The sequence below is a fragment of the Astatotilapia calliptera genome, chromosome 1, assembly GCF_900246225.1.
Source record: "Astatotilapia calliptera chromosome 1, fAstCal1.2, whole genome shotgun sequence".
In the NCBI taxonomy this organism is placed as follows: Eukaryota; Metazoa; Chordata; class Actinopteri; order Cichliformes; family Cichlidae; genus Astatotilapia; species Astatotilapia calliptera.
In genome coordinates, this window is record NC_039302.1 from 12085857 (window position 1) to 12112796 (window position 26940).

The window sequence follows — 26940 nt, forward strand, 5'->3', positions numbered from 1 at the left end:
AGTGCTTTGATAAGTCACACACTTCCCCTTTTCAAAACTGATAGAGACTAAAATATTATCACATAGTATTACTATATAATATTACTCATATAACATCCCTTTTTTTCTTTCACTGCGTTTAAACTTCCTTAAAAACACCAATAATAAGGATTAAAAAATTAGCATGAAAACCTGAAAAGCTTCAAATATAAATCCCAACAGTCAGATTTACAGTGTATCACAGATCACATGTAAGCTGTTGGAAAAAAAAATCTCTTCCCCTGTGACAGTTATGATGGAAATATATAATGTAACTAAATATCAGTTCATTTTTACCCGTGTCTGCCGGTACATTAGAAAAAACACAGTACCAGATTGTGAACGTCTAATGCAAGTAAAATTCCTCCATTCAAAACCGTAAGTACAACGTTCACTATTAATTTAACGCTTAAAAAGTAAAAAGATGCCACTTCTTAATTTGTACATTTCACTGCTTTAAACAGAGACGCTACCAACGGGGGGCCGGGGGGCCCTGGCCAACCCCCTGGCAAAACTGTCCTAATAATGTAAAAATGTTGCAGAAAAGTTGGTGCCAATCCCTGGACAGATCGCTGGTGCATCTCAGGGACAACACAGAGACAGGCAACATGATCGAATGCTTATTTTTCTTTCCTGAACAAGTTTGCTCTTAAAGTTAACTCCACTCTGAGAAAGTGAATCTTAAGCTGCTTCTGCTGACAATCATTAAAGTGATGGTTGGGACTTCCAGTCAATTAAAACAGATTAACATGGATTTCCAAATGTTTTTTGATTTTCATATGTACCTATTTTATGTCACATCAACTTTAATAGCGGGAAATTAACCAGGCATACAACTCCCAAAAAGTGGATTCTGTTCATCTGGACTTTTTTCAGTGGGAGAAACATTATGTCACTCATCCAAGTAACTTCTTCAGTCTCATATAGGGCATGTTTTTCAAGTAACCTATATTTGATGACAGCATATTAAAACTGGAAATTCAGTTTTTGGTGTGCCCCCCCCCATATTTTTAGTGGCCCCTATAAGGCCACCCCTATGAAAAAATTCTGGATGCACCCCTTGCTGTACAGTACATATTTCATATTCTTGCTCAAAAAAGGTCAACCTATCATGAGTTCAGAAAAACAATTTTTCTTAAGTTTATTTTAAGAAGGAAATTTTGGTGATGCCTCCATGCTACCAGCAGCCATGGCTACCCAACTGAGAGAGATGGATTTAAAGCAGGGTTGTCATTTTAATACACATTTAATTACTATCTTATTATAAAAAAAAAGAAGTCAGCACAAATCTCTGAGCTTATAATGTATATACATGTTTATAATTTGACCTCCACACAGTGTATTGCTTATCATTATTTGTGTTGAATTACAGTGTTTTAGCCCACTTTAATGACATGAAACGTGATATAGTGTCGCAACAAAAACGTTGGGATGTTCCGCCTCGGGAGTGAGAACAAGCTCAGTGTCCTCACAATTTTTGTCCTCAGCACCACCTAGTGGAGGACACCATGATTTATTAGAGAAGAGAAGAGAGGGTTTCTGGATATTTACTTTACAGCATTGAATGCTGAACTCCTATTTAAAGTAATTTTGAAATTTTCCACAAGAGCCTGTTTATGTGGATCATTGTTTGATTTATTATTTGAATAAATCATAAAGCTGTTTTTCATTCTTTTAACACTGCACATCATCACCAAATGGATGAAAGAAAGTATTAACAATTGATATGAACTCATTTTAAATGATGGTTTTAGAATATTTAATAGATTTTTTTTTATCCCTCTTTGGATCTTGATGTTATTGATAAATGGCAGTTTGCTTGTCTTTCCTTTTGCCTTCTAGAGACCCAATAACAAAACCAATGTTGTTTTTGAATCTAATTATCCAGTCACACATGTGTGATGTGTCTGTAAGAGTTAGTTTTCTTTTCTCTCTTTTTTTCTTTTTTTTGGGCATTTTTTTGTTTTTATTTTTATTTATTTATTTGATTTGCCTGTCCCTTTTGGATCTTTAGCCATCAGAATTGTTGTCTGAAGGCCAAGAAAGATGCCAAGCGAATTTACTTTACCAATTGGATCATCATGGCCTTGCCATATTGGTCCATTTAATTATGTATTTAATTATAATTATCTATTTATTTGCTTTGATTTTCGGTTGTTACAGACGGGACAGACATGACTGGGGGATAGGACAGGGAGAAAGAATGAAAGAAAGAGAGGGAGAGAAAGAAAAATAGAGGGGAGAAGAGACGGTGAGAAAGGGGGGAAGAAAAAAAAGAAAAAACAAATACAACACCTGGATCAACTGTATAAGAAAAAACAGAAGAGAAAACAAACCAAAAAGAGTAACATAATAAATACAACACCATCACAATAAACTAGCTAACAGTAGATAACAGTAGATACTAAATACTAAATGTTATTGTGCAGTACACAAGATCGACAGCGCACAATGTGCTTTGAGGTAGCACCCAAGAAAGGTGTAGTTTGTGTCTGTGAACACCCGTGTGCACACCTGTGTGGATCAGCACGCTTCTATTCAGAACTGAAGAAGCTTCTCGGATGAGAGGTGAAACGTCTTCAAACAACTTAAAGAAGTCCAGACGCTTTTCTTTGCAAGCTCCTTTGACTTCTATTCAAAAGGTTTCTCCATGTAACGATCTGCTAGGGAGTGTGGGGAGCCATAGCCCCGTGCCCCAGGGCATGAAGCAGGTATTGAGGAGATCCAGGCCCCAGACATCCAGAGGCCCCAGAGTACGAGGACCCAAGGAGGACCACCACAGGGGCAACTGTGCCACCCTCCTGGGAAGAGCTGAGGAGAGCCCCAAACGAGAGGTCACCCAGCAGCCGCGGAGCAGAGGCCAGAGGGGGTTGCTGTGACGTGCCCGCGGGCTCTTCCGGCAGCCATCTGTGCCAGAGAGGACCAGGCCTCAGGCCCAGAGGCCAGAGGCTTGAGGGCACCCCACCCCCCGGAAGGGGCCCAGCCGGGCCACAGGCACCAGGTCCCGCCAATCGGCCACCAGGAGTGAGTTAGTATTTTCTAACTGGTTGATTTCATTGTGCGGATGGGAGTAAATATATATTACTGTCTGTAAGCGACTGTGTGAACATTGCTTTATTGTAAAGATGAAGGTCACCTGGACCCAAACCTAGTAATTCAACAAAAATAATGGTCAGTGAGACAGTTTGTGACAAGAAGGTCATGGCGGCTCATTGTGCAGACTGTCCTGTAATTATGAAACAGAATGTTTTGTTAATTCACAGAAAATGTCCTTCTTTTTGTCTTCATTTATTGTTTTTCTCCAAAGAAAAAAAAAAAACCCCACACAAACAAATTTCCTTAGGCAGTGAAAAAAGAATTTTTTTTCTCATTTAGTTATTTATCTGTTACTTAATTACTTTAGTGCTGTATAAATAGCCTTGGGGGAGGTCTTCATCAATAAGACAGTCTGTAAAACTCATGAAAATGTATACCCTCCTTCACTTATTATTAGTCTTTGTTGGGACAATTCTGGCCCCTGGGCTTTATGTTTGACACACCTGTTTTAAAGCCTCCAGAGAATATCAGCGCTGTCCACAGCTAGAAGCCTGTAAAAACTTTCTTTTTCACATAACTGTATGACTGCAAACATATCTGTTATGCAGGGACTTTGATGCTTTGCTGCTATGATGAGTTGTTACTAAATTTATACAAGGGCGCACACACAAACAAGCAACCACACATTCTGCAGTTATTTCCAGCGTGCCCTGTGGAGCCACTGACATCCAGCTAAATCCGTAGATGTTCAGGTGGATTGAATTACATGAGAAGCCCACTCCACTGTTGCAACATTGGTAACAGCGGCACACGGTGGACCCTCAATCCAGTGTACTGGCCAGTTTTTCACCATCTCAGAAGCCAAAATAAGCTGATGAATAAATCCAAACAGGTACTGTGACATACTAAACATACAATGAGAAATTGTGCATGAAAGTGTGTGTCTGCCTCCTGAGAAGTTTTTTAAAACTCTACCTGGGAGAGTTTTAAAGACTCTTACAGTATTGATAAGTATGTAGCATTTTATCTGCTTAAATCTTGGCAAGAAAACAAGACAGCTTAAGTCTGTATTTGCATGTACGAGTGAACTTTGACAAACTGTGTTGTTTGAAGTTTCCTAAATTGCTTTTCAGAAACTCATACCAACTTTCTCGGTGTTGTCTTTAATAAAATCAGCAATATAAGAGTTGTACTGTTTGACATCATTACTGTATGTGTGTTTCAGATGGTGATACACGATGTGTTAATAATAGGAAGTGGCCCTCATGCCCTAACCCTGGCTAGCTTGCTATGTAGCAATGACTGGGACCCAAAATCAGATGTTAGACATGACTCGCTGTTCTCCACCTCCACCACCAAGTCTCAGCCAAGCACAGAAACATCCAGCAACAAGCCCAATACTAGCAAGATGAAGAGGAAGAAGAGGGTAACAGATGGTATGGTGTGCTTATCTTTACTTTCTCAAAACTGGGAAGATGTTAGGATTGTTACTGAGAATCTGAGTGTTCACAGGGAAACATTTTCAGGCAATTAACCAAACCGTCCAGGCAAAATGAACTGAAGACAGATTGTTTGAACCGTTTTAAGCAGAAATACCAGACGTAATGTAGATCTGTTTATAAAGGGTTTGCACTTTATTTTAAAAAGCAGAGAATATTATTGGGCTGTTGGTCAGACAAAACAAGTAGATTGAAGAACATGAGTGATGAGAAACTGGGAGTTTTTCATAGTTTTGTAATATTTTGTTAACTAAACTACAAATGATAAAAATCGAAAGTATCTTATTACAAAAAAATAAAATTCAAGTATCCACACAAACTGAACCAGATAATTTTGATTTTTTTTAGTCATTTAGACTTTTTCTGGATAGTTTTTAAATTGACTGTTTAAAAAAAAAAAGCCGGCTTTTGTAATTCGCCAATTTTTCAGACATAACTGAGTTTTATGTGAACATGATAATGAGACTGAAGACGCACTTATTTTGATATCCACTGATGCTGTAAATAAGAATGAACAGTTCTCTCTGTTCTCTTTGTTGACAAATTAAATATTCTGCAGGCCAGGCGATGGAGGTGCAACATGCAAAGTTAACCACATCGGAGAGGACAGTTTGTTCCCCACTCAGTCTCAGAGTGGTGGACACCTATGGAGAGTGGACTGCTCTGTGGGAGAGCCAGTTCACAGCTCTGAACATCCCTCATCTGCGCTCACACTCGCTGGTGCACACAGACCCTCTTAATAAGGTAGAAGCACAATCGACTTCCCCTACTGTGGAAATGAGGTACGAATAAGAACGGTGTTAACGTGTGAATATTTGTCCTGACAGAAAGCGCTGCAGGAATTTGCTTTAAGGTGCGAGCGCTCGGCAGAGCTTCATAGCCTCCCAGAGCAGGTTTATATTCTGGATGAAAATGCGTTCTTTAACGACATGAGGCTCGGCAAGAAAGAGAGGAAACGTCTAAACATCAGCTCTGGGCTAAAGAAGAGTTTGTCCTTCAGTCTGCCAGGAACAAAACTAAGTGTGGATTTCTTCAAGGAGCAGGTGAGAGCAGCTGTGCGTGTAAATAGCATGTGTGCTTGTCTTGTTTGAAGTTACACTGCATTGATTGGTACACTTTGTAAGCTTTGATTGCTGCTCTTTTAACACCACATTTGTGTTACTGAATAAGAGAAGTTTGCATGCAAAACAGAATATAAACTTTGAAACTTTGAATCCTAAAATGAGACATTTCTTTTAGACAATGTGATTTCTTCTCTACCTGTTGCTGTTGGGGGAGCATCAAAGTTTGGAACAGAGCTGTGCTTTAGGATTTTATTTTGTTTTTAGATTCAGCTTGTTCAAACAGTGGGATTTCTTGTCAGCTTTTATTATTTTGAAGATGTCTAGTTTTAGTTTAGTTTTTATTAGCTTCATAGTTAAGTCTTTTTAATTTTTAATGTATGGAGGACATATGCCAGAGGCAACATTTAAGAATGTAAGAAAACCAGCAAGCTTTTTTTTTTTTTTTGTTAATTTATGTTGTAATTTATGTTAGGTCAGTCTGTCTTGTCTCTGCTAGCCAGCTAACTAGGCCTCTTAGTTAGCTAGTTTAGTGTTTTCTGTTAATTTATGTTGTAAATTTATGTTGCATGTAGCACCTTGGTTCCTGGAGGAACATTGTTTCGTCTCACTGTGTACTGTTAAACTGTATATGGTTGAAATGACAATAAAGCCAACTTGACTTGACTTGAAGCTAATACAATAAGAACATCAATATTTGAAAACAACTGACTCGTGGTCTTATAGACATCCATCAAAGACTCATCAAACCTTATTCTTATAATTTAAGAAATAACCCAACTAATTTTATATCCTCCATATTTTATTTTAGTTGGTTTTACAACTTCACAAAATTAGTTTAGTTAGTTTCAATGTTAAATTTGTTTTTAACAGTTGTAGTTTTTATCTTTTATTTTGGTCAACTCAAATATTTTTTTCACACCTACTTTTAGGTTTGAGTTTAGTTCACTATTAAAAAAAACTTTGCAATAATGTAACTAATGTTGGATGACATCTTGTGCTGCTTCGAGAAACTCACCAAAACACCAACGGCAACAATAAATTGCTAATTGCTACCACTTATCCTACCAAATTTAAGCAGCATGAGCACCAAAATTTGAGAATTGCTGTTTCCTTAGCTATTTCAGTTAAAACACAGGTGGAGAGATACAAGTTGGACAAAGTGCTGCTGAAGGGAACAGTGGAGCACATCACCCCTGTGAAGGAAGACGAGACAGAGATGAAAGACGAGAACTTGAAACAGGAGGAGGAAAATCAGAGTGACGTCTTCAAGGTGTCTGATGCAAAGAGAAATGGGGCGGGGAAGCCAGCTAAATATTTTCAAGTCCAACTTGAAGATGGCACCATCCTAAGAGCCTACCAGGTCGTCATGGCAACAGGTCCAACCCGTGCCCAGATGGCAAACATCCCATCGTGGGTGAAAAGCATTGGTGAAAGCTACCCAGAGGAGCGTTTACTGCATACAGTTCATCTCATGCATCATCTGCCGAATTCTAAGCAAAAACCTCGAGAAACAAATTGTGTGAGAGACAAAGATACTTTCGCTCCTCAAGGTATGTGAGATTTCTTTTAGAAATAATTTGATTACATAAACATTAAAGCTTTAGTGACCCAGTATCATAAAGTAAAACTCCGCTTTGTGAGTTGTTTGCACGTTTCCTAGAATGTTATAACCTTTGCTTTCTGATAAATGTCTTTGCTTCTGCAGACTTCGTTGGCCATTTGGCACCTATCCTCACACCTGCTCCTCCCTGTGCAAATACTGTGTGCTTGTGTGTTTCTGTCATTGTATGTAGTCTGTGAGCCCGGCCAGAGAGTAATGGTCATTGGTGGAGGTCTGACCAGCGCTCACGTCATCTCAGTTGCACTGCAACAAGGTGCCAGCCATGTGACATGGGTTATGAGAAAACACCTCCAGGTTTAGAGACTGTAAAACGGCACATGAACCAAAAATTTATAATAATTCTGTCCAACTCGAGTACACATTTTAGCTCGTGTTGTTTTCTTCCACAGCTGAAACAGTTTGACGTGGGTGACGTTGAGAGTTTGGTGGGTCGTTACTCTCATGTGGAGCACGGCATCAAGATGGATGGCCAAGCCTACCTACGGCAGTTCTACAATGAGAGGAGTCTCCACAAACGCCTTGCAATGATTCATCAGGCAAGGAAGGGAGGGGCCGTCACCCCGGAGGCCTACATCCATCTGCAGCCATTCATAGTGAACGGACAGGTGGATGTGAAGACGTACTGTCAGGTTTGTATTCAGTGTAGAAGGTCCCAAGAGTAAAATGAGATATGACCCACCAAGTAATGACAAACTTCCGAGTTCTACTACCTTTCCAGCATCCTAATGTGGACAAGTCACCCATGTTGGAGTTGCACAATGCAGTTACCTCACTGGCTTGACAGTGTGATAACTGCATTGTGTGCATTGTATGTCAAATAAGGCCTATAATGAACAGGGAGATAAAGAATCTCACACCGTCTAGGTGAGTGAAGCCAGCTGGTGCTACAGAAACCAGGTCTGGAGCCTTTCCCTCACCACCGGGGAGCACTGGACTGGAGATAAGATTTGGATTGCCACTGGCTGCAAACTTGATGTGAAACAGGACCCATTACTTTCTGAAGTGATGAAGGAATTCCCAATTCAGGTGTGTTATGTAGAGAAATGTGTAGTGTTTGTGCATGTACAACACAGAAGTGTATTGTACATGCACAAAGGTTTTGGAAATTACTTGGATGATGAGGAATTTTTTTATGTTTTCATGTAGTTTTTTTCTGCAATCAGTCTCAGGATATAAAAATAAATTATTGATGACATGTGTTTTGTGTTCTTTAGGTGATAGACGGATGGCCGTGCATAACGGAAAGCTTACAGTGGACAGAAGAATGCCCACTCTACCTGATGGGGCAGTACGCAGCTCTTCAGGTAAGTTTTACAAATTGTATTTGTAGTGATGTTTTTTTTTTAGTTATATTACAGGCTGGCCGTGCCTTTCCCCCCAATTTCTCACATAGGTTGGACCTCATGCAGTAAACCTCGCTGGAGGACAGGCTGCCAGCATGAGGATTGCCAAGGACATTATAGGCCGTCATCAGCAGAAGGGTGGGCAGGCTGTTGAACTAAGTGGACAAAAACCAAAAACTGAAGAATACATTCAACAGATGCGAGGTCTGTTTTGGCTGTAAAATGACCACTTAGCCTGAGAAAGTCAAAAATAGCTGCTAGCCATTGCTCAAAAATAGAAGTCATCTCTTCCTGTTTATCTTGGTCAAGGTGTACTTGGAGAATAATAAATGTGGATGACTGAATATATGATCAAGTTTGGGAACTTCAACAAATGTGGTTTTAATAAAACGTTGATTTTTATGGGTACTTTATTTATGGGCTGTCAGACATACAGTCCTGATGTTGAACTGCATAAACAGGGTCTCTCGCAGCACGCCATCACTACTGAGATGGGGCGCAGTAAGATAGTCATTTGGAATTTCTTAAATGATCCTGAGGATCATGGAACAAAAACGTCAAGTGGAAGACCTAAAAAATTTCACCAGCACTGAGTGAAAAAATTGTTGTTTATTTGTTTAATAAATTTTGATCAACAAACTTTCCTTGTCTAATCATGCCCCACGGTGTGGTCTTTCTTTACTTGTGACTTCTTGATGTTGATAAATACAGTAAGTGGAAAAAATATATATAATATACATAATAATGTTCAACACATTATGCTTCTGCTCTGAGGTCCTGCCTCCATGTACTTATGCAATTAATCACAGGACAGCTGGACAGGTGTGTTTATAAATAATATTAAATTAGGCCAATTTTCTTATCCATACTTTTTGACCTGAGGGTAGAATTGATTGTGAACCGGAAAGAGAAAATGCTTATGAACTTGCAAATTAAAAACGTGATGCATTCGCCCTATGACAGCTGGGATAGGCTCCAGCGCCCCCCGCGACCCTGAAAACGATAAGCGGAAGCGAATGGATGGATGGATGGATGCATTTAAGGTCATCCCGTTTGGTTTTTATTTAAGACGAGAATTTGTTCCACTGTGTGATGGCCGAGTTTCTTTTCTTGGAGATAGTTTCTCCTGCCTCAGAGAAAATCCTCTCACATGGAACAGAAGACGCTGGAGTGCAGAAAGTGTAGATATACAGGTATACCGTCTTCCTGGGTCCCACAGACAGCTAAAACGATTAAAAAAAAAAAATTAAATTGTTGCGCATTTTGTAGAATAACATTTTAAGATTATTTTAAAAATGCATATTTTTTTAATATTAAATTAAAGTCAAATGGAAGTGTTTCTTAAGTTATATAAGGATATTTATATTATGAAAAGCAGATTTCTGACATTTTAAGTTTTTCACATTTTAAGATAAAAAAATAAACACACAAAACAAAAACAAACAAGAACTGAAAGCTGGCAAACCCACCCAACTGACCAAAAACCAACTCAAAATGCTCCCTGGCTGTAGCCCAGGTGGCAGAGCCAACCCGTTCTCACTCCCAAAGCGTAACATTTTACACTAGGTGACAAATCGTCACCTGCTACACGTCCGCCAACAGCTCTGTACTCGTGCCTGCCTGCAACAAAGCGAGCGCGAGCGATGTCTGTCTCGCGCTAGCAGCGCCTGTCCATCATAAATTTATCATCATATTCTGTATTATAATTTACTTTTTTGTGTTTGATAAGGTTTGTGGTGTTGCCGCACATGTCACAGACTGTATATTGGCTGTTTACACGACTCCACTTAAGACTAACTAAATAAGCGAACACGCGTGAGTCTGTATAAATTTATACGGCTCCATTTATACAGCCGTATTTTGCGTATCACGACGACAGGGGGGGAAAGAAGTAGTTCCTACCATTCCTAATTACTTTCTATTTTGTTCACGTTACTGATAAAATCCAAATTTGCCCAGATTACTAAAATATTGATATGTTAATATGAGAATCGATTCTTGAACATAAATATCTGCTATGGGAGGAGTCGATACTTCAGTATATTTCACGAAACTGCTCAACCACCTGCTGTTGGGATTTTTGAGGACTGCAGGAGAGCAGGTTTGAAGCAATGATTGTGGCTTGTGACCTATACTGCAGCCAGATGGCAGGGGGCGATAGAAACGGTTTAAAGAGGTTGAAAACCGCGCCCCGTGTGCCCGCAGTGGGCAAATACCTGCGCCTAGGGACACAACCGTTGCGGCATTTAATCATAAGGCTGAAAAATGATTAGTCATCCCTCCGCCCAAAACACAAACATACACCCGCTTCCGCCCCTGGCTTGTTATAGTAGGCTGCAATCTGAGCAGGTGAAGTTCCAGAAAAAAACTCGCTCCTGTCCGGCAGGTGAGTGTAACTACAAGCTAACAAGCTTGTATGAGCTGGATATAGCCTCTAAAAAGAAGTAGACGGCTAGTGCTTCTACACAGAGTGAGAACGGGCTTGTTCTTTACCGTGGTATGCTTTTTTTCTGTAAACGTCATTCTCCAGTCGCATTTAAACATTGCCGAAAGGGGTTTTCATGGCAGGTAATGCAGTACGGTGCGCCTTTATTTCCTAGAAAATGACGCAGTGTTGTTAAAGTTGTTCACTGAACAGAAAACAAGGGACTGCTGGTCACGTGATCACCAGACCAGCCTGCAAATCGGCTTCAAATCATCAACGGACATCGTTTCAGGAAGTGATCACACAACAGAGCCGGGAGCGAAAAGAGACGGCGTAGGCCTAACAAGGTCTGAAGAAGTATCAAATGAATACAGCGAAAGTTACAGGACCGAGCCGACAGCGAGAACTGATGATCAGCTGACCGATCAGCTGATCACTGCCGTCAGACTCTATGAGCTTTTCGCAGTGGCGCCAGATCAGCTGAGATCCTCCAGTTCGCCCAATCAAGTGTTTAAAAATCGGGGAATGAAATAGGGGCTATTTTGTCATATCTTGCTATTTTACAGTATTTTATTTCAGAATAGTCGCCTACAGCAGAGTTGAGGTTTTTTCTTCAGGATGAAATAATTAATAATCTATTAAAAACGTTTTTTTACTTTGAGACTTCTAAGTCATTTGAGACACTACAGTCAATAAATACAGATATTTTTTTTTTAGAAAAGAAAGGTGAACTGAAACTTACACTGGTGCATTTTAAGAGTAAGGAAGTGCTTTAATAAAGATGGAGAGTTGAAATCTGAGTAATAGATATAAAATGAAAATTATTCACAAAAGTTATTACAAGTAGCAAATCAACAAATAAAAAAGGCATGTCACGGGTAAAATAAAGATTTTCTTCTTATTATTATCCTTTTTTTAGTGAATGCTGAGGTATGTTATGTATTGTTTTATATCATTGTTTTGAATGTTTATGTATATGTTGTATACGTTGTAGTGACTACCGAAATCTTCCCCAGAACGATGAATGTGAGGAGAGTGCAAAAGACAGTTCTGAGTGTGGAACAGGAAGAGGGGCTCGGCGCTCGGGTCCGCAGGAGCATTGGGAGAAAGGAGGTACGCTCTTCAGCTGTCATGCTGCTTGCTGAAAATGCACTCAACAGCACTCCTCAAACATATGCTGCATATTTTATTTCCAGCTGAGGAACCTGGATCCTTTTTTGATGCTGGATGAGTTTAGAGTGAGCAAGCCAGCGGGATTTCCAGACCATCCTCACAGAGGATTTGAGACGGTGAGGCTGTGTGAGTGTGTGACCAAAGATTTACAAGTTCCAGATTCTCAAGTTTGGGAATTTGCTGCTCTTCCTTCCTGCGTTTGGTCTTTCTGTTTGGGGGGGGGAGCAATCAGTTTTGTATTTTTCCTTTAGAAAATTATGAGAATTCTTTCAGTGTTTTACAACACTTAATAGACAAAAAAAGAAAAGATTTAAAATTTGCATTTTTAAAATCAAAATCTGCAACAGGTTGCAAAGCAGCGTATGAATGTACAACGTGAAAGTACTGCAGTTGTCAACCTTTCAACTAAACGTTGTCACACAGTTTAACTAGTACATCACCAGCAGGTGAAATTCCTCCTTTTTGTCACTAGATGGTGACATTAGGACAAGGCCCAGGAGATAAATGTACCACCTTCATTTATACAAACATTATTTCAGGTTGATTGACCTTTTTAAAACATAGATAAAGTCCAAGGTAGAAAAAACACTAATATTTCATGCCACTGTAAAGTTTGCATAAACTCACCTTTTACCCAGAATGCTTTGCAAGGAAACGTGCAAAGAATCAAATGAAGAAAAAAAAAATCCCCTATTTTGAAATGACCAAATGCCCCAGCTATTAGTGGAGCAACTTTACTTTTGTGGGAGAGGTTATTTTAAAATAAATGCCAAATATTTGTGCATATTTTTTTACTGAATTTGTGATCCACATTTAGAAGCTTGAAGGTCTAAATGTGATTTTTTTTAAAGCAAATTATTTTCTAAAAGGTGATGTTGTCTTCACCTTTTGCATTTTACTCATTAATCGTTTTATGGATCACACAAATTAAATATGAAGTAGCCAAAGCTCTTTCTAGAATGGATATCACAATTTACACAAAACATCAGCAAAGCTGCTACCATAGCTATGAATCAATGAAGTGTGGCAGGCTTGACTTGTGTCTTCATAGTCTTGAAAACCCAGACGTTGTCCTTAGATTGCCGGACTTCCCCCAACTTTATTTGATTTGGCAGATGCGACTTAAATCTCCTGGTGTGGGTGGACAGGACTAGGCTTCACTCCCAGCATGCCTTTCAGCAGGTGTGTTTGTACACACTTACATGACTTTTGAAATCACACAGCTGTGGAGACAGATCGCATGCAGTTCACTGCGGGAGCCCAAGCGTTCCTCTCTTACACAGATGTTCACCTTTGAGCTTTTGACCTTACTGTCAGTACTTCTCTTCCTGTCTACTCTGACCACTCTGAAAAAAAGTCCATATTTTTAAAAGTTCCTGCTTAAAAATAAGTGAAAACAAGCCTTTTTGTGTTAATGAAGCAAATAAAACAATGGTAGAGTTAATGAAAAATTTTTTTATGTTTTATAAAGGATTTTGCCAAAACCTGTTTAGTAAAGGTGCCATAAAAGGGAAAAACTCTAATCATGCCTTTTTTCAATTTTAACTGTGACTAAATACTGATAATGGGTGATTATGCTGTTTATATGTGTCTTTCAGGTAACATATCTTTTAGAGGGGAGCATAGCGCATGAAGACTTTTGCGGCCATTCAGGACGACTGAAATCTGGAGATCTGCAAGTATGGCTTTCTACAAGGGGACCTCTAATGATTTTTCATATGTATACAGTATACTGTTAAAGTGGTGGATGCTCATATTAAACAAGGTCAAAGTTTCAAATAAGGAGTTCTGCACTGGCAGGAGTATTCCCTGTGAGCTAAAAACTCAGACCTTGTTCAACAAATCATACACTGTACATAAAAGATGGAAAGAGCCATCATGATGTCACCCTTTAATTTTTATGCCGCGTTTTTGTAACTGACTTCGACTAGAAAGTTAGCCAGAGTTCATAAGTTACCAGCTAAGCTTGGCTAGCAAGGTACCTCCATATATGACATACCTACGGTGGCTGGGAAGTGCAAAGCGCAACAAATTAAAAAACGGCAACAAATTAAAAAACGGCAACAAATTAAAAATCCGCAACAAATTAAAAAACCACAACAAATTAAAAATCCACAACAAATTTAAAAAACGGCAACAAATTAAAAATCCACAACAAATAAAAATCCACAACAAATTAAAAATCCACAACAAATTAAAAAAAACGCAACAAATTAAAAATCCGCAACAAATTAAAAATCCACAAAAAATTTAAAAAAAACGCAACAAATTAAAAAAACGCAACAAATTAAAAATCCACAACAACTTAAAAAACCGCAACAAATTAAAAAAACGCAACAAATTAAAAATCCGCAACAAATTAAAAATCCTTGACGGAAAGGGATTGTCTGAAATACCGGAAGCGACACAACGATTAGCCTAATAGGGCTTTTGGAGAGTGATGTCGCGAGAGGGGGTGTGGCCAGGATTTTTGGTTGAGGCGCCATGTTTCTGGGCCGAACAAAGCGCTAGCGAAAGAGGAGCGAAAGTACACGGATAACCCCAGCTATGGTTCGTACTTGCTGTGCGGTCGGTTGTAAAGTTAGATCGCACGACCGGCAAGGGAATAAGGTTGAAAATGGTTTATCTTTTCATTCTTTCCCCACCTGGAAGCAACATGAGGCAGCTCATGTATCGGATGTTACCAAAAGAAGGCGTCTAGTCTGGATAGCAGCTGTGAGACGAGCTGATATCCAGTTCTCTTCCATCTCCAAATATCTGTTGGTGTGCTCCAGACATTTTCATTCCGGTAAGTTATGGATATGTTCATATCACTCTTTATCCGGTCTTTTAAGTCTGACATCACTAGCCGTGTCTTGGTCAAACTCCGCTGCAGGTCCATAAATCACACGATCACTGTGGCATCACTGAGTGTTGAAAAACTGTCTAAAGTCTTTCATCTGTAATAAAATGATCAGCGTTCTGCTCTACCATGTGTAACAATTGAGTTTATCATCCAGGCATCCATGAAAACGAAATTAGCTGGAAGTTAGCTCGCTAGATTCCATCTAAATACAATATAGCATGTCCTAACTGAGGGATTTTGGAAACAAATTCAAACGTACAGCTCTGTTATCACTTCCAACATAAATGAAGACAGAAAACTAAACAGCAGTGACGTTTGTAGGGTTACTGAAGTTTGGCTAGCTGGCGTATAATGATGTGCTACGTGACGGCTAGCGACACAGCTATGTGAGCAATATATAAACACTCTAACTTTTTCCACTTGATAAAAGTTATCGTGAGGATTCTCGGTGGTCAGGAACAAATGTAATCTCATGGCAGGATGCTGTAAACGGACCAAACTTCAGCCAGGAGAACAACTGAGATAATCCATCCACAAGGATGAATAGGATTAGTCATTCATATACTGCTGCATGGGCTGGGCTGTAGCTACATCGTAAGGTTTTAAAAACTGAGCTTTCAAATGATTAGTGGTGATAGAAGCAGAGGGAGGCCAACAGTGATCACTTACTGTTTTTAGGAGTTTTTTGAGATTAAATAGAAGACAATACAAAACTTTAAACATGTTAACAACACAAAACCCATATTAAACGCAGACTACTTTAGGCCTGGAAGCAGGATTTGTCACACCATCACTTAAAGACCAGATAGCCTATTAGTTTTCTTTTCGATGCACTCTGAGGTCATAGCAAATTAGAAAAAAAAAACATCCTAATGAGTGATTTTGCAGAACTACGTTCTATTTATAGACTTGCTAATTTGGCATTATTGCAGCAAACCAGCCAATGAAATAGATGAAACATCGTGACTGGGTTCCAGCGCTACACAAGGGACCTGCTTCAAACATACCACCATGCCAATCAGATTACTTCTTCCATGTGAGGGTGAAGAGGTGACCCTTCTGGATAAGACAGTAAAGGTTTGCTGCCGTTTTGGTGAACAGTGTGGTAGTAAAACCAGGGAAAAATGAAACTTGCTCCTGTTAAATATTCTTAAGTCTTGTGCTGTATAGAATTTGTTTCCAAAATCCCTCAGTTAGGACATGCTATATTGTATTTAGATGGAATCTAGCGAGCTAACTTCCTGCTAATTTCGTTTTCATGGATGCCTGGGTGATAAACTCAATTGTTACACATGGTAGAGCAGAACGCTGATCATTTTATTACAGATGAAAGACTTTAGACAGTTTTTCAACACTCAGTGATGCCACAGTGATCGTGTGATTTATGGACCTGCAGCGGAGTTTGACCAAGACACGGCTAGTGATGTCAGACTTAAAAGACCGGATAAAGAGTGATATGAACATATCCATAACTTACCGGAATGAAAATGTCTGGAGCACACCAACAGATATTTGGAGATGGAAGAGAACTGGATATCAGCTCGTCTCACAGCTGCTATCCAGACTAGACGCCTTCTTTTGGTAACATCCGATACATGAGCTGCCTCATGTTGCTTCCAGGTGGGGAAAGAATGAAAAGATAAACCATTTTCAACCTTATTCCCTTGCCGGTCGTGCGATCTAACTTTACAACCGACCGCACAGCAAGTACGAACCATAGCTGGGGTTATCCGTGTACTTTTGCTCCTCTTTCACTAGCGCTTTGTTCGGCCCAGAAACATGGCGCCTCAACCAAAAATCCTGGCCACACCCCCTCTCGTGACATCACTCTCCAAAAGCCCTATTAGGCTAATCGTTGTGTCACTTCCGGTATTTCAGACAATCCCTTTCCGTCAAGGATTTTTAATTTGTTGTGGTTTTTTAATTTGTTGTGGATTTTTAATTTGTTGCGGTTTTTTAATTTGTTGCCGTTTTTTAATTTGTTGCGTTTTTTTTAAATTTGTTGTGGATTTTTAATTTGTTACGGATTTTTAATTTCTTGCGCTTTGCACTTCCCAGCCACCGTACATACCAGCTAATTAGTGCAACAGTCAAAGAAAATACTAAAATTCCGATGATTCAACTAAAATGTTCCACCAATGCCAAACGTGGTATATTTCAGCCATTTGAATTAGCAATGCCGAAGTTTTGAGAGACAACTAAGACTTTAGCTGACTCCATTTGGTAAGTTCAATATTTTTATCACAATTTAAACAAGAGTGCTAACAAATCAACACTCTATAGTTGTCATAAAAAGGGAAATTAGTTTTAGAGACCAAAACCAAACTTGGATATAGCCCTTATAAATCTGGAGATTTTATGGATTCATTCACTCTTCAAGACAGCCTCAAGTGGTCATTCAGGTAGCTGTTCTTTTTTTTTTCACTCCCACAGTGGCTTAATTTTCCAGTCCCAGAGGCTGCCAGTTGGCACTGATATGTGGATTTTGAACCAAGCACAGCTGTTTCCCAGTATATCCAGTGTTTGCGCTAAGCCTCTATTGACTATAGCCTCATATTTGGATTCAGTAAGGCAGGGGTGTCAAACTCAAATACACAGTGGGCCAAAATTCAAAACTGGAACAAAGTCGCGGGCTAACAATAATATTTATTGAAAAAAAAACTTCCTCCAGATATAAGAATGACTCTTTTCTTATGGACTCAAATAAGTTTTGCTGTAAAACTGAATATGGAACAAGCAAAGCTTAATACTAAACAATATATATATTAGCTGTATAATACCAGTAGGCCAGCTCTAATAGTAATTTGGTATGGCTTCGCGGGCCAAATGTAATTAGGCTGCGGGCCAAATTTGGCCCGCGGGCCAGAGTTTGACACCTATGCAGTAAGGCTTCAACAGTAGAACAAGACTTAAGTTTATGAGAGCATATGAATCCTCACAAAACTCATTACATATGCATTACAATGTTGTGCACTCACACTAATTGGATATTGTGGCCTCTGGGATGTTTCCTCTGTTTTAAAGTAGTAAAGCAATATTCACACAAACACAGCCCACTGACTCAGCTTCAGTGTGCAGCAGAGGTTTAGTCCGTTCAGCTGGATTTGTTCTAACCCACCCCGTGCACCCTCAGTTGGCTCTTGTGGGAGCTGCAGATGCTCAAACAGACGCCTGCCTGTCCTAACTGAAAATCTAGACTATGTAGATGAAAGCAGGTTTTCATTAGAGGAAGAGGTGAAGAAGCGATCAGCAAAGAAAATGTTTGAGAATGTTCTTGGGTTAAGTTCAGATACGATGGAGCGTCGTAATGATTTTAGATGGTGACTCATTTTTTAAATCCAAACCAGAAGCTTTGTTCTAAGTTACAGATATTTCATACCTATTTAATGATAACAGATATTATTATTATTAATTTTCAAATTTTATTCTCTGGGATTTCCTAAGGGTTTGTACTAATTTTCTGCTACATTTATACATTTTTAATTTTCCAGTTTACATCAAGTAACTGATAAATAAAAACCTGCATGATGAACACTCTTAGATAAATGATAAGTGGGCAGATATAGTTAAACAAGGTTGTGAGCTCAAATTTCTAAAGGAGATGAGGAGAGACTCCCAATCTAAATTTGCAATTTTTTTCAAAGTCTATCAGTGGTTCTAGTTCCTTCTGGGCTGTGCTGTGTGGGTGTTTTTTTGGGGTTTTTTTTTTGTTTAGGTGGCTGTCAAACAGTATTACAGGACACCCGCCTAGAAGAACCCAATAAATATAGTTGCACTTAGTTTAAGTTATATTTCATTATTTGTGTACATACACACTCTTCTATCTAAAAAACACACATTGGCATACTGGTGACACCAGACCAAAAATGAGGGGATCACCAAGGTTTCAACACATCCTCTCAGGGAGATTTATGTCTGTACAAAATTTCAACATCCACTGTCAGCTTTTCAAAGCTGTTTTTTCCAAAGTGATGAATCAGTCGCTGATCACCACCATCCACACGTGTTAGGCCCTACACCAAACCATTGAAATGCAAATAGTATCCAGCCCACCTCTAATCCAAACACAAAATTCAAACAGACAATAATAAACTGTAATTCTTTTCATTAGTCCTATCATACACATGCTTGCACATCATTTGTGAGTGTGTCTTTTGTACATGTGAATTATTTCTCCTTGTCCACCAGTGGATGACTGCAGGACGGGGGGTGGTCCATGCTGAGATGCCCATGTCAGAGGAGCCGGTAGTGGGCTTACAGTTGTGGGTTAACCTGTCAAGGCAAGAAAAGATGGTGGAACCTGCGTACCAGGAGCTTAAAGGCTCAGATATCCCCAAACCCAGCCAGGGAGGAGTTGCAGTCACTGTGATATCTGGAGAAGCTTTAGGAGCAAAGGTGTGTGCATGTGTGTTTGTTTTTGTAATTCATCTGCAGGGATCTGATGTCACTAAAACCTTTGTCCTACCAAGTCTATCAGACTACCACCCTAAAACTGGGCATGGTGTTTAGTTTCCTGTTAGCTGCTGATCTCATGATTATTGCTCATTTGCTGGATGCTTGAGGCAAAAAGGAAAAGCCTACAAACAGTATGTGGGTGTGTGTGTGCATCTAGGATAGGGGAAGGAGCCTGTTACTGCACTGTTTGACCAGAGTGAGTGTCTGAAAAGAGGAAACTACAAATAAGAAGCAGATTGTTCGGCGCTGTGAGGGTTGACTTGTTAGTTAGTTGTGGTTTGCCTTTGTGCTTGTTCTAATACTTTTGTGAACATCGGTGGAAGTTGATGTGGAGGTTGTTTAAGGAAGTGGGCACTATTGACACATTTTAGGTTAAATGTAAGACTGAAAGTGAAGGAAATTGATCCAACTAGTTGTTTGAAGTATGTGTTTGTGTTCATTCATGTATGTGGACTCTAATATACCGACAATCAGAATGTTTTATTAATACCAGAAGACATTATGTTGTCAGTGTTCCTCACGACAGTAAGAAAAGTAACTAAACAAACGAAATTAAATAATACAATATATTACACACTTGTACAGTGAGGGATTGTATAGTGAGAAATGATCAAAGTTCCCAAGGCCATAGTAAAAGGACTTGGAAACTGTGTGTGTGTGTGTGTGTGTGTGTGTGTGTGTGTGTGTGTGTGTGTGTGTGTGTGAGTGTGTGTGTGTGTGTGTGTGTGTGTGTGTGTGTGTGTGTGTGTGTGTGTGTGTGTGTGTGTGTGTGATGAACAAGGTTACTGCTGGTAACATTAAATCCTCTGATGTGTGCTGTGTAAAAAGAACAGTTCAAAGAAAGCATTAAAAGCCTCAGATGACACCAACATTACATTTATTGGTTAAGCTCATCACTTTGGTCTCCTGCCATCGTATCTATTTTTTTAAACCGGCAAGTTAGTTTAAATTTAATTGTGCCCAGTTTTATTCCCACACTTTGTAAATGTTTTCACAATACACTTTTAATAGCTGTTTACAGTACAGCCTTCTTGGGACAGCAACCATGTCACAATACACATCTGGAACAAAAATAAAGAGACCAAAGTGGAAAAAATGTAGCCTATGACTGTTACTGAGTCCCTCAAAGTAAGACATAAATAAACAAAGTACTACATGAATGTGATGACATTCACATTTGAAGGAGACTTTTTCCTTATCTTAATGCATTTATGTCAAAGCACTAATCATGTGTCTGAACTATAGACTAACATAATTATTACAGTGGAATTGTTTTTCTGGTTAACTGACCAGTATTTGCTTGCTTTTGGCAATATTCTGGGTCTCTACTAACGTCTGAGGGAAATGCGTGAATCTTATATCCTCACATGCTTCACCAGCTATTTGTTAAAAATGTCTGCTTGCTGTTTGATGTTGAGCAGGAGGTGTAGCGCTCTTTTCTGTTGAAAACAACTGCCTGTTACAGATAACAACAATGGAGAAAGAGAATATGCAGCAGTTAGCTATGCAGCTGATAAACTGCAATACAAAACTCATAAAAACTGTGTTTTCAGTCATGTGCTGTAAGAAATTGTATTTGCGAGTATTGCACCGGTACGTGTTACATAGGTGCCTGGTGGAGTGCGATGTGGAGTCAGCTATGGTAAATTAAGACTAAGACTAGTCTTAATTTACCATAGCTGACTCCACATCGCACTACACCACACCACCACAGTGGTTGGACTCATCTCAAGGGGGGATGAGTCGGACTACAGAGATGAGGTCAACAGACTGACTGAGTGGTGTTCAGTTAACAACCTCCAACTGAACACCACGAAAACTAAAGAACTTATCTTGGACTTCAGGAAGGGCAGAGCAGACCCGGCCCCACTTTACATTCACGGGAGCTGTGTGGAGAGGGTACACTCCATGAGGTTTCTGGGCGTGCAGATATCTGATGACCTCTCCTGGACTGCAAATACTACAGCGGTGGTTAAAAAGGCCCAGCAGCGTCTCCACTTTCTGAGAGTGCTCAGGAGGAACAACCTGGAGGAGAGGCTGCTGGTGACATTTTACAGAGCCACCATAGAGAGCATCCTAATGTACGGCATAACAACATGGTATGCAGGGTGCTCAGCTGCAGACAGGAAAGTACTGCAGAGGGTCATCAACACAGCCCAGAAGATCACTGGCTGCTCTCTGCCCAGCCTGGAGGTCACTGCAAACTCTCGGTACCTCAGCAGAGCTGGCAATATCATCAAGGACCACTCTCACCCCAGCAACCAACTGTTTGAACTATTACCGTCAGGCCGACGGTACAGGTCACATAAAACCAGGACAAACAGATTCAGGGATAGCTTCTTTCCCAGAGCTATCACCGTAGTAAATAAGCACAAAAACAATTGAACCTATTCCATACCGTCACTGTCATTATATTATGCTGCTATTCATACTGTCATTATATTAATGCTGCTATCCTGTATATATTGTACATACTACTGTTTGAGTACTTACGATTGTTTTTTTTGTACTTTTTATATTTGACATTTATATTTATTATTGAAACTTGCACCAAGGGAGTGGCACTCCAATTTCGTTGTACTCTGTACAATGACAATAAAGGCTATTCTATTCTATTCTATTCTATTCAAATATAATAACTGTTTAACAATTACTCAAATATACTCAAATATTTTATATCTTCAAACAAAAGAATAACTGTGTAACTCTCCTTGTTGCTGTCTTGCTCTCTCTTGTTTTCTTTTTCTGTTTCCTTTTTCTTTTGTTTAGTCCAAGATCTACACGAGAACTCCGACGTTATACCTGGACTTCAAATTGCAGGCAGAGGCCACGCATGTGCAGCCTGTCCCTCAAGGTAGGAAAAATTAGAAACTAGTTTCTCTAACATGAGTTGATAATAATAAAATTCTTAATCATGTCTTTGATGATGCTTACATAAACATCTTGTGGTCACTCTGGGAATGACGCCGTCTGTTACTGAACTATTGGTTCTCCAGTGTTGTTGCCAGGAGGGGACTGTGTTCTCCACAGGCTGTGTTGAATATTGGCATATTTGTAAAAGAGACAGAACAATGACTAATGCTTCTGGATATAAGAAGTGTTTCAAACTACTTTTTTCTAAAGCAACAGTAAAACAAACTCCAAACAAATGTTTGGCTTTTAAAATAAGACTTTTTAGAATAAAAATTAGGTTGAATCCATGATTAATAAAGCCTCTTGTTTCTATCCATGATACCACTTTGAGACTTGGTATTCTATAATCTTCAAATTTTCATATGTTCCTTTTTCCAATAAATAAATAAATACAAATCCTAGATCACAGCACAAAATGTAAATGGCAAAATGCATCTGCAAATAATTATAAGGCTTTATTTCATTAAAACATAAATGACCTGTCAAATGTTAAAACTGAGAAGTTGTGAATTAAATTAAATTTATGTCAGTGTCAACAACCTTTTTTCCGATGCCTACAAATGTCCAAAAACACAATAAATTCAGGTGGAGGTGAATTGTCTTTTAAAACAATTGACCTATTTTGTTATTACGCCTGTACTTAAGATATGATGTTTCTGTGCTTGACAGGTTGGACCACGTTCATCTACACACTATCAGGATCCACTCATGTTGGTAAGTTTCTTCTTTATTTGACTAATTATTACTTTCCTAATACCTATTTTATTGTTTCTTATTGTTTAACAGCTCAGATTAATGTAAGGAGATTGGTTGTGCTCCACCTGAATTCTTCTGAAAGTTGATCTGGTCATTTTTGTGTGAGCTTGCTGGCAGGCAGACAGCCTTTCGAGGGTAGTGCTCTGTTTGGATTTGTGCACTGGTTTCCCTCCTCGCTCGTCCTGGGGCCTTATCAACGTTACAAAAATGTGTGTGATCTCAGTCCAGCTGCATCTTCCTTTCAGCTTGATGGATATCGACTGTCACTCAGCTATGATCTCTTTAGACTAGATCACTGCAGGTGATCCAGCATCTCTGGAAATATAATAGTGCACCTGTGTGTAAAATACCACCATCTCACTGCTTGGCTTCTTATGCTGCGTCAGTATTCCTGTTTGGTCTGTGAACTATATTGTTTCATGCTTATTGAACAGCATGGTGTGATCAGGGAATTCCCCTCACATGCGAACAAACTCTCTCAGAGAATGAACTCATTTTCAGAGGCTTTGTTAGTTTGTTGAAACCTGTTGTGTTCTGTCAGAATTTCCCTTTTAATATCCTTCATTATGATTCAGTTGCTCCATTGTTACACTGCAGGGTCTCTCAGACTGGCTGTAATTTCGAGCAGATGTTTGATGACACGAGAGGATGAAAATGAGTTCTAAGATTAAAGAAGTTATTTGATTTTAAAGTCTCTAACTCTACAGGCAGTCCTCCCAAATCAGCACCAGCTGGCTTTGATGAATGAATCCAACACAAGTGGGATTGGCTGTGTTTCTCAGCATTTAGTGTTGGTGTTGCGAACAAACTGCTCAAGCAGGTTGAAAGTGTAAATGGCTGAAACATGGAGGTGGCAAATTTACTCTTTGTTGCTAATGATGCTTATTTCGACTCACAAGCCACAAACTTAATCACTTATATTTGTATTTTGTGTTGCTCTGTACATGATTTATGGCGAAGTACAATTCTATGGATGAAATGTGTACTCAGTTTCATTCGTCATAAGAAAAAATGGGATTAATGTGGCAAAATGCTGGGAAACTGTCACATTTAGAAATATAAATGAAGAATTTAACAAATATTATTATTATCATTATCAATATGTCAAACTTATAATATGTTTGAGATCATTTATGGCATCTTAAAACAAGTATGAATACCTTTACTCAAAGCAAAAATATATAAACTGATGTCAGTATAAAACGTGAGATCATCACATTGAATTGTTTTGCAGCACGGTAAAAGATACAAATATCACGCAGCTGAACTTGTGCTTTGCTTTTACTCGCTCACAAATATCATGCCTGGAATATTGGACTTCCCTTTCTTTTCAAGGCCCAGATGAGGAGCAGCAGCAGGTGGAGCCTCATCACACTGTGGTGTTTGGGGATGGAGACTGTGTCAAATTTGAAAACAAGGTTAGAAAAATGTCTTTCACCAGTAGTATGCTATGGGAATTTTCCACCCCCATGTCATCTAGTGGTGTCTGTGAAGGTTCTCAGTCATCCAGGTCATCGTAGTCAAAGGAGCTTGCGAAGAAGCTCTAGTGGTGATTTTTCTGCCTTTGTGAGGTGTTTTTAGTGTGAACTGTCAAGATGCAAGGTGCTGAACCCTAGATCTTTCCTCATGCAGTGTGATTGGTAGAAAGCACTTAAAGCTTTAGAATAAAGTGCCTTGTAAATGAGACTTGTAGTAAAAGTGCTATTAAAGCACCAGTCCATTTACCAAATGGTGAACATGTCTTTAGTCCCTATCTCTAAGCGGGGAGCTACTGACTTTGAATTGTGAAAAACGTTAGTCTGTCCACTTTAAATTCAAACAAATATTACTTCATTTCTTCTTGTGTTTTTTTCCTTAGGGCTCCGAGGTTTCCCATTTTGTGCTGATCGCTGGACAACCAATCAACGAGCCTGTGGTACAACACGGTTAGTCATTGGTGTCCTTTCCTCCATGCCGGCACAAAGTCACTGACAGACAAAAAAAGATGCTTTGTGTTTTTAGGGTATAGTTGATGTAACACAGCTGTGATATAACACTCGTGTTGTGTCTGCTGTTCAGGTCCATTTGTCATGACCACAGAGGACGAGATCAGAGAAGCTTTCAGAGACTACCAGAATGGCAGAAATGGCTTTGAGAGGGCTCCAAACTGGAGATCCAAGATCAGGGATTCTGTTTGACCACCATATCCTGACACTCTTTTACCCCTCAGAAAACATTTGTTACTACAGAAAAAACATAAGGTGGTTTTAGTTTGGGATAATCATATAAAGATGGGAAAAGTTTAGTTTTTGAGAACTTGTTTTTATTTATTAATCTTTGATTTATGTGTGATTAAATTAAACTTGTTACATGAAATGACCACAGCAGGAAATATGCTTGTAAGAACTTCGTTGTGTTTTGGTACAAAGTAGCAGGGTTTGAATCATTTAACATGAAGTTAAGGTTACAGTAATGCAGTGGCCATGGTAAGAAGAGACACTGGCTATCAGTTTGAAACAGGAAATGGATAGACTACCCTGACCTCCTCACTCAACTGAGAGTAACTCTATAACACTCCCAGAGTTATTATGGCCACTACAGGTCACTGTCAAGTGTTTCAAAGGGTTGCTGTTTGCACAAACAACCTGTGGAGCTGTTTCAATCGGGGGGCAATCATTATCATTTATGTGAGAGTTACAGCACTGTGCAAAAGTCTTGAGCCACACCTCATTTCTTTATATTTTGCTTCCAAAGTCTGAACCAACAATTCTCCAGACTTCCTTGACTGTTTTATTTTTTGTAAAGCCATTTAATACTGACCAATTAATCATTCAAGAGATAAGCCAGTGTTGTTGTTACACATAACAGGCAACTTAACAAAGAACCTATTTTAAATTGGCACTTTGTTACTAGCAGCCTCTCACAAAAACACACAATTTATTCCCATTTTTGTAGCTGAATCTCTGAAAAATGCCAAAGAAAACATAGTTTGACAGACAGAAATTAGTAATTATGTACCAGCAAGGTGATTTCCGAAGAGGTATCAGCATGATGTGCAGTGTGTCCTTGAAACAAACTGCAGAAACTGGGCAAATTATCTACAGGAAATGAGTGGTATCAGAAAGTCATGTTCTTAAGAAATAGGAGAAAAACCTGACACAGGAGCTTAGAGATGTATCTGACCTTTCATTTGATCCATCTTTGGAAAGCTTTAAAGCACAAATTGACCTTCAAACTTGTTAGATTTGCCTTATACTGTATTTCCATGTATGTATAAATATGTTTCAGTAAATTGTTGCACCTATTTCCCATTTTCCTGGCAAAATATAAAGACATGAGTGGTGACTTCTGCATAGTCATAGCAGATTAATAGACTAGATGCCATGTGTAAATGCTCTTCTCAGATGTACTCGTGCTTTCTTTGGTGCCGGAAATGAAAGTGAAAGATTTAAGGTTTGATCAATGACCACTATAAGAATCATCCGTGTTATTTTACTGGTTTGTCAGCATTTCTGTCCAAATTTAACCACAATAAAAGTTTCTATGCTAAATAAAATGTACATTATTGCAAGCCTTGTGCTCCTACTTCTCTCCCCTTCTTGCTGTCTCTTCTCAGCCAGCGTCTGAGGTTCATTTTCCACAAACATCTAAACACAATTTCAATTCCCAGTTTGCTCTGCCTTCTCATCTCTCTCAACATCACAAATAAAAGTTTTAGCATAATATAACATGATAATTTGGGGGACGCTTAGCATGTGCTCTTGTCTTAGGATCACTGCTTTTATAAGGGAATAATTTAACAAAAGTAAAGTG

The 26940-nt window shown here is 39.2% G+C and overlaps 2 protein-coding genes across 4 annotated transcripts; both read left to right on the top strand.

Moving 5' to 3' along the window:
* The first annotated feature begins 3838 nt into the window (after window positions 1–3838).
* On the top strand, window positions 3839–9240 carry LOC113019080 (uncharacterized). The gene is made up of 10 exons (XM_026162623.1): window positions 3839–3946; window positions 4280–4490; window positions 5113–5297; window positions 5381–5596; window positions 6753–7167; window positions 7411–7532; window positions 7628–7867; window positions 8103–8264; window positions 8453–8542; window positions 8632–9240. Exons 1-10 carry the CDS (start codon window positions 3929–3931, stop codon window positions 8800–8802), a joined length of 1830 nt encoding a protein of 609 aa, XP_026018408.1. The 5' UTR covers window positions 3839–3928; the 3' UTR covers window positions 8803–9240.
* Window positions 9241–10763: 1523 nt separating this feature from the next.
* Window positions 10764–26678, top strand: pir (pirin). Of its 3 annotated transcripts, none has more exons than XM_026164395.1 (10): window positions 10764–10967; window positions 12001–12119; window positions 12203–12295; window positions 13778–13858; window positions 19213–19419; window positions 22249–22333; window positions 23062–23106; window positions 24484–24566; window positions 25007–25073; window positions 25207–26678. In XM_026164395.1, the coding sequence occupies exons 1-10, from the start codon at window positions 10847–10849 to the stop codon at window positions 25323–25325; spliced, it is 1020 nt and encodes a 339-aa protein (XP_026020180.1). In that variant the 5' UTR covers window positions 10764–10846; the 3' UTR covers window positions 25326–26678. The 3 variants fall into 3 exon arrangements, with proteins under 3 accessions (XP_026020180.1, XP_026020186.1, XP_026020195.1); XM_026164401.1 differs by having other exon boundaries at window positions 10904–10967; window positions 12023–12119; XM_026164410.1 differs by lacking the exon at window positions 10764–10967 and adding an exon at window positions 11158–11353 and having other exon boundaries at window positions 12023–12119.
* Window positions 26679–26940: the final 262 nt, after the last annotated feature.

Coding starts and splice junctions, on each gene's coding strand:
- LOC113019080 (XM_026162623.1), top strand. Junction 7,168..7,410: donor AGATACTTTCGCTCCTCAAG/GTATGTGAGATT, acceptor CATTGTATGTAG/TCTGTGAGCCCGGCCAGAGA. Junction 8,543..8,631: donor GGCAGTACGCAGCTCTTCAG/GTAAGTTTTACA, acceptor TTTCTCACATAG/GTTGGACCTCATGCAGTAAA.
- pir (XM_026164395.1), top strand. CDS start 10,847: ATGATTAGTCATCCCTCCGCCCAAAACACAAACATACACCCGCTTCCG. Junction 23,107..24,483: donor ATCAGGATCCACTCATGTTG/GTAAGTTTCTTC, acceptor TTTCTTTTCAAG/GCCCAGATGAGGAGCAGCAG. Junction 24,567..25,006: donor GTGTCAAATTTGAAAACAAG/GTTAGAAAAATG, acceptor TTTTTTCCTTAG/GGCTCCGAGGTTTCCCATTT.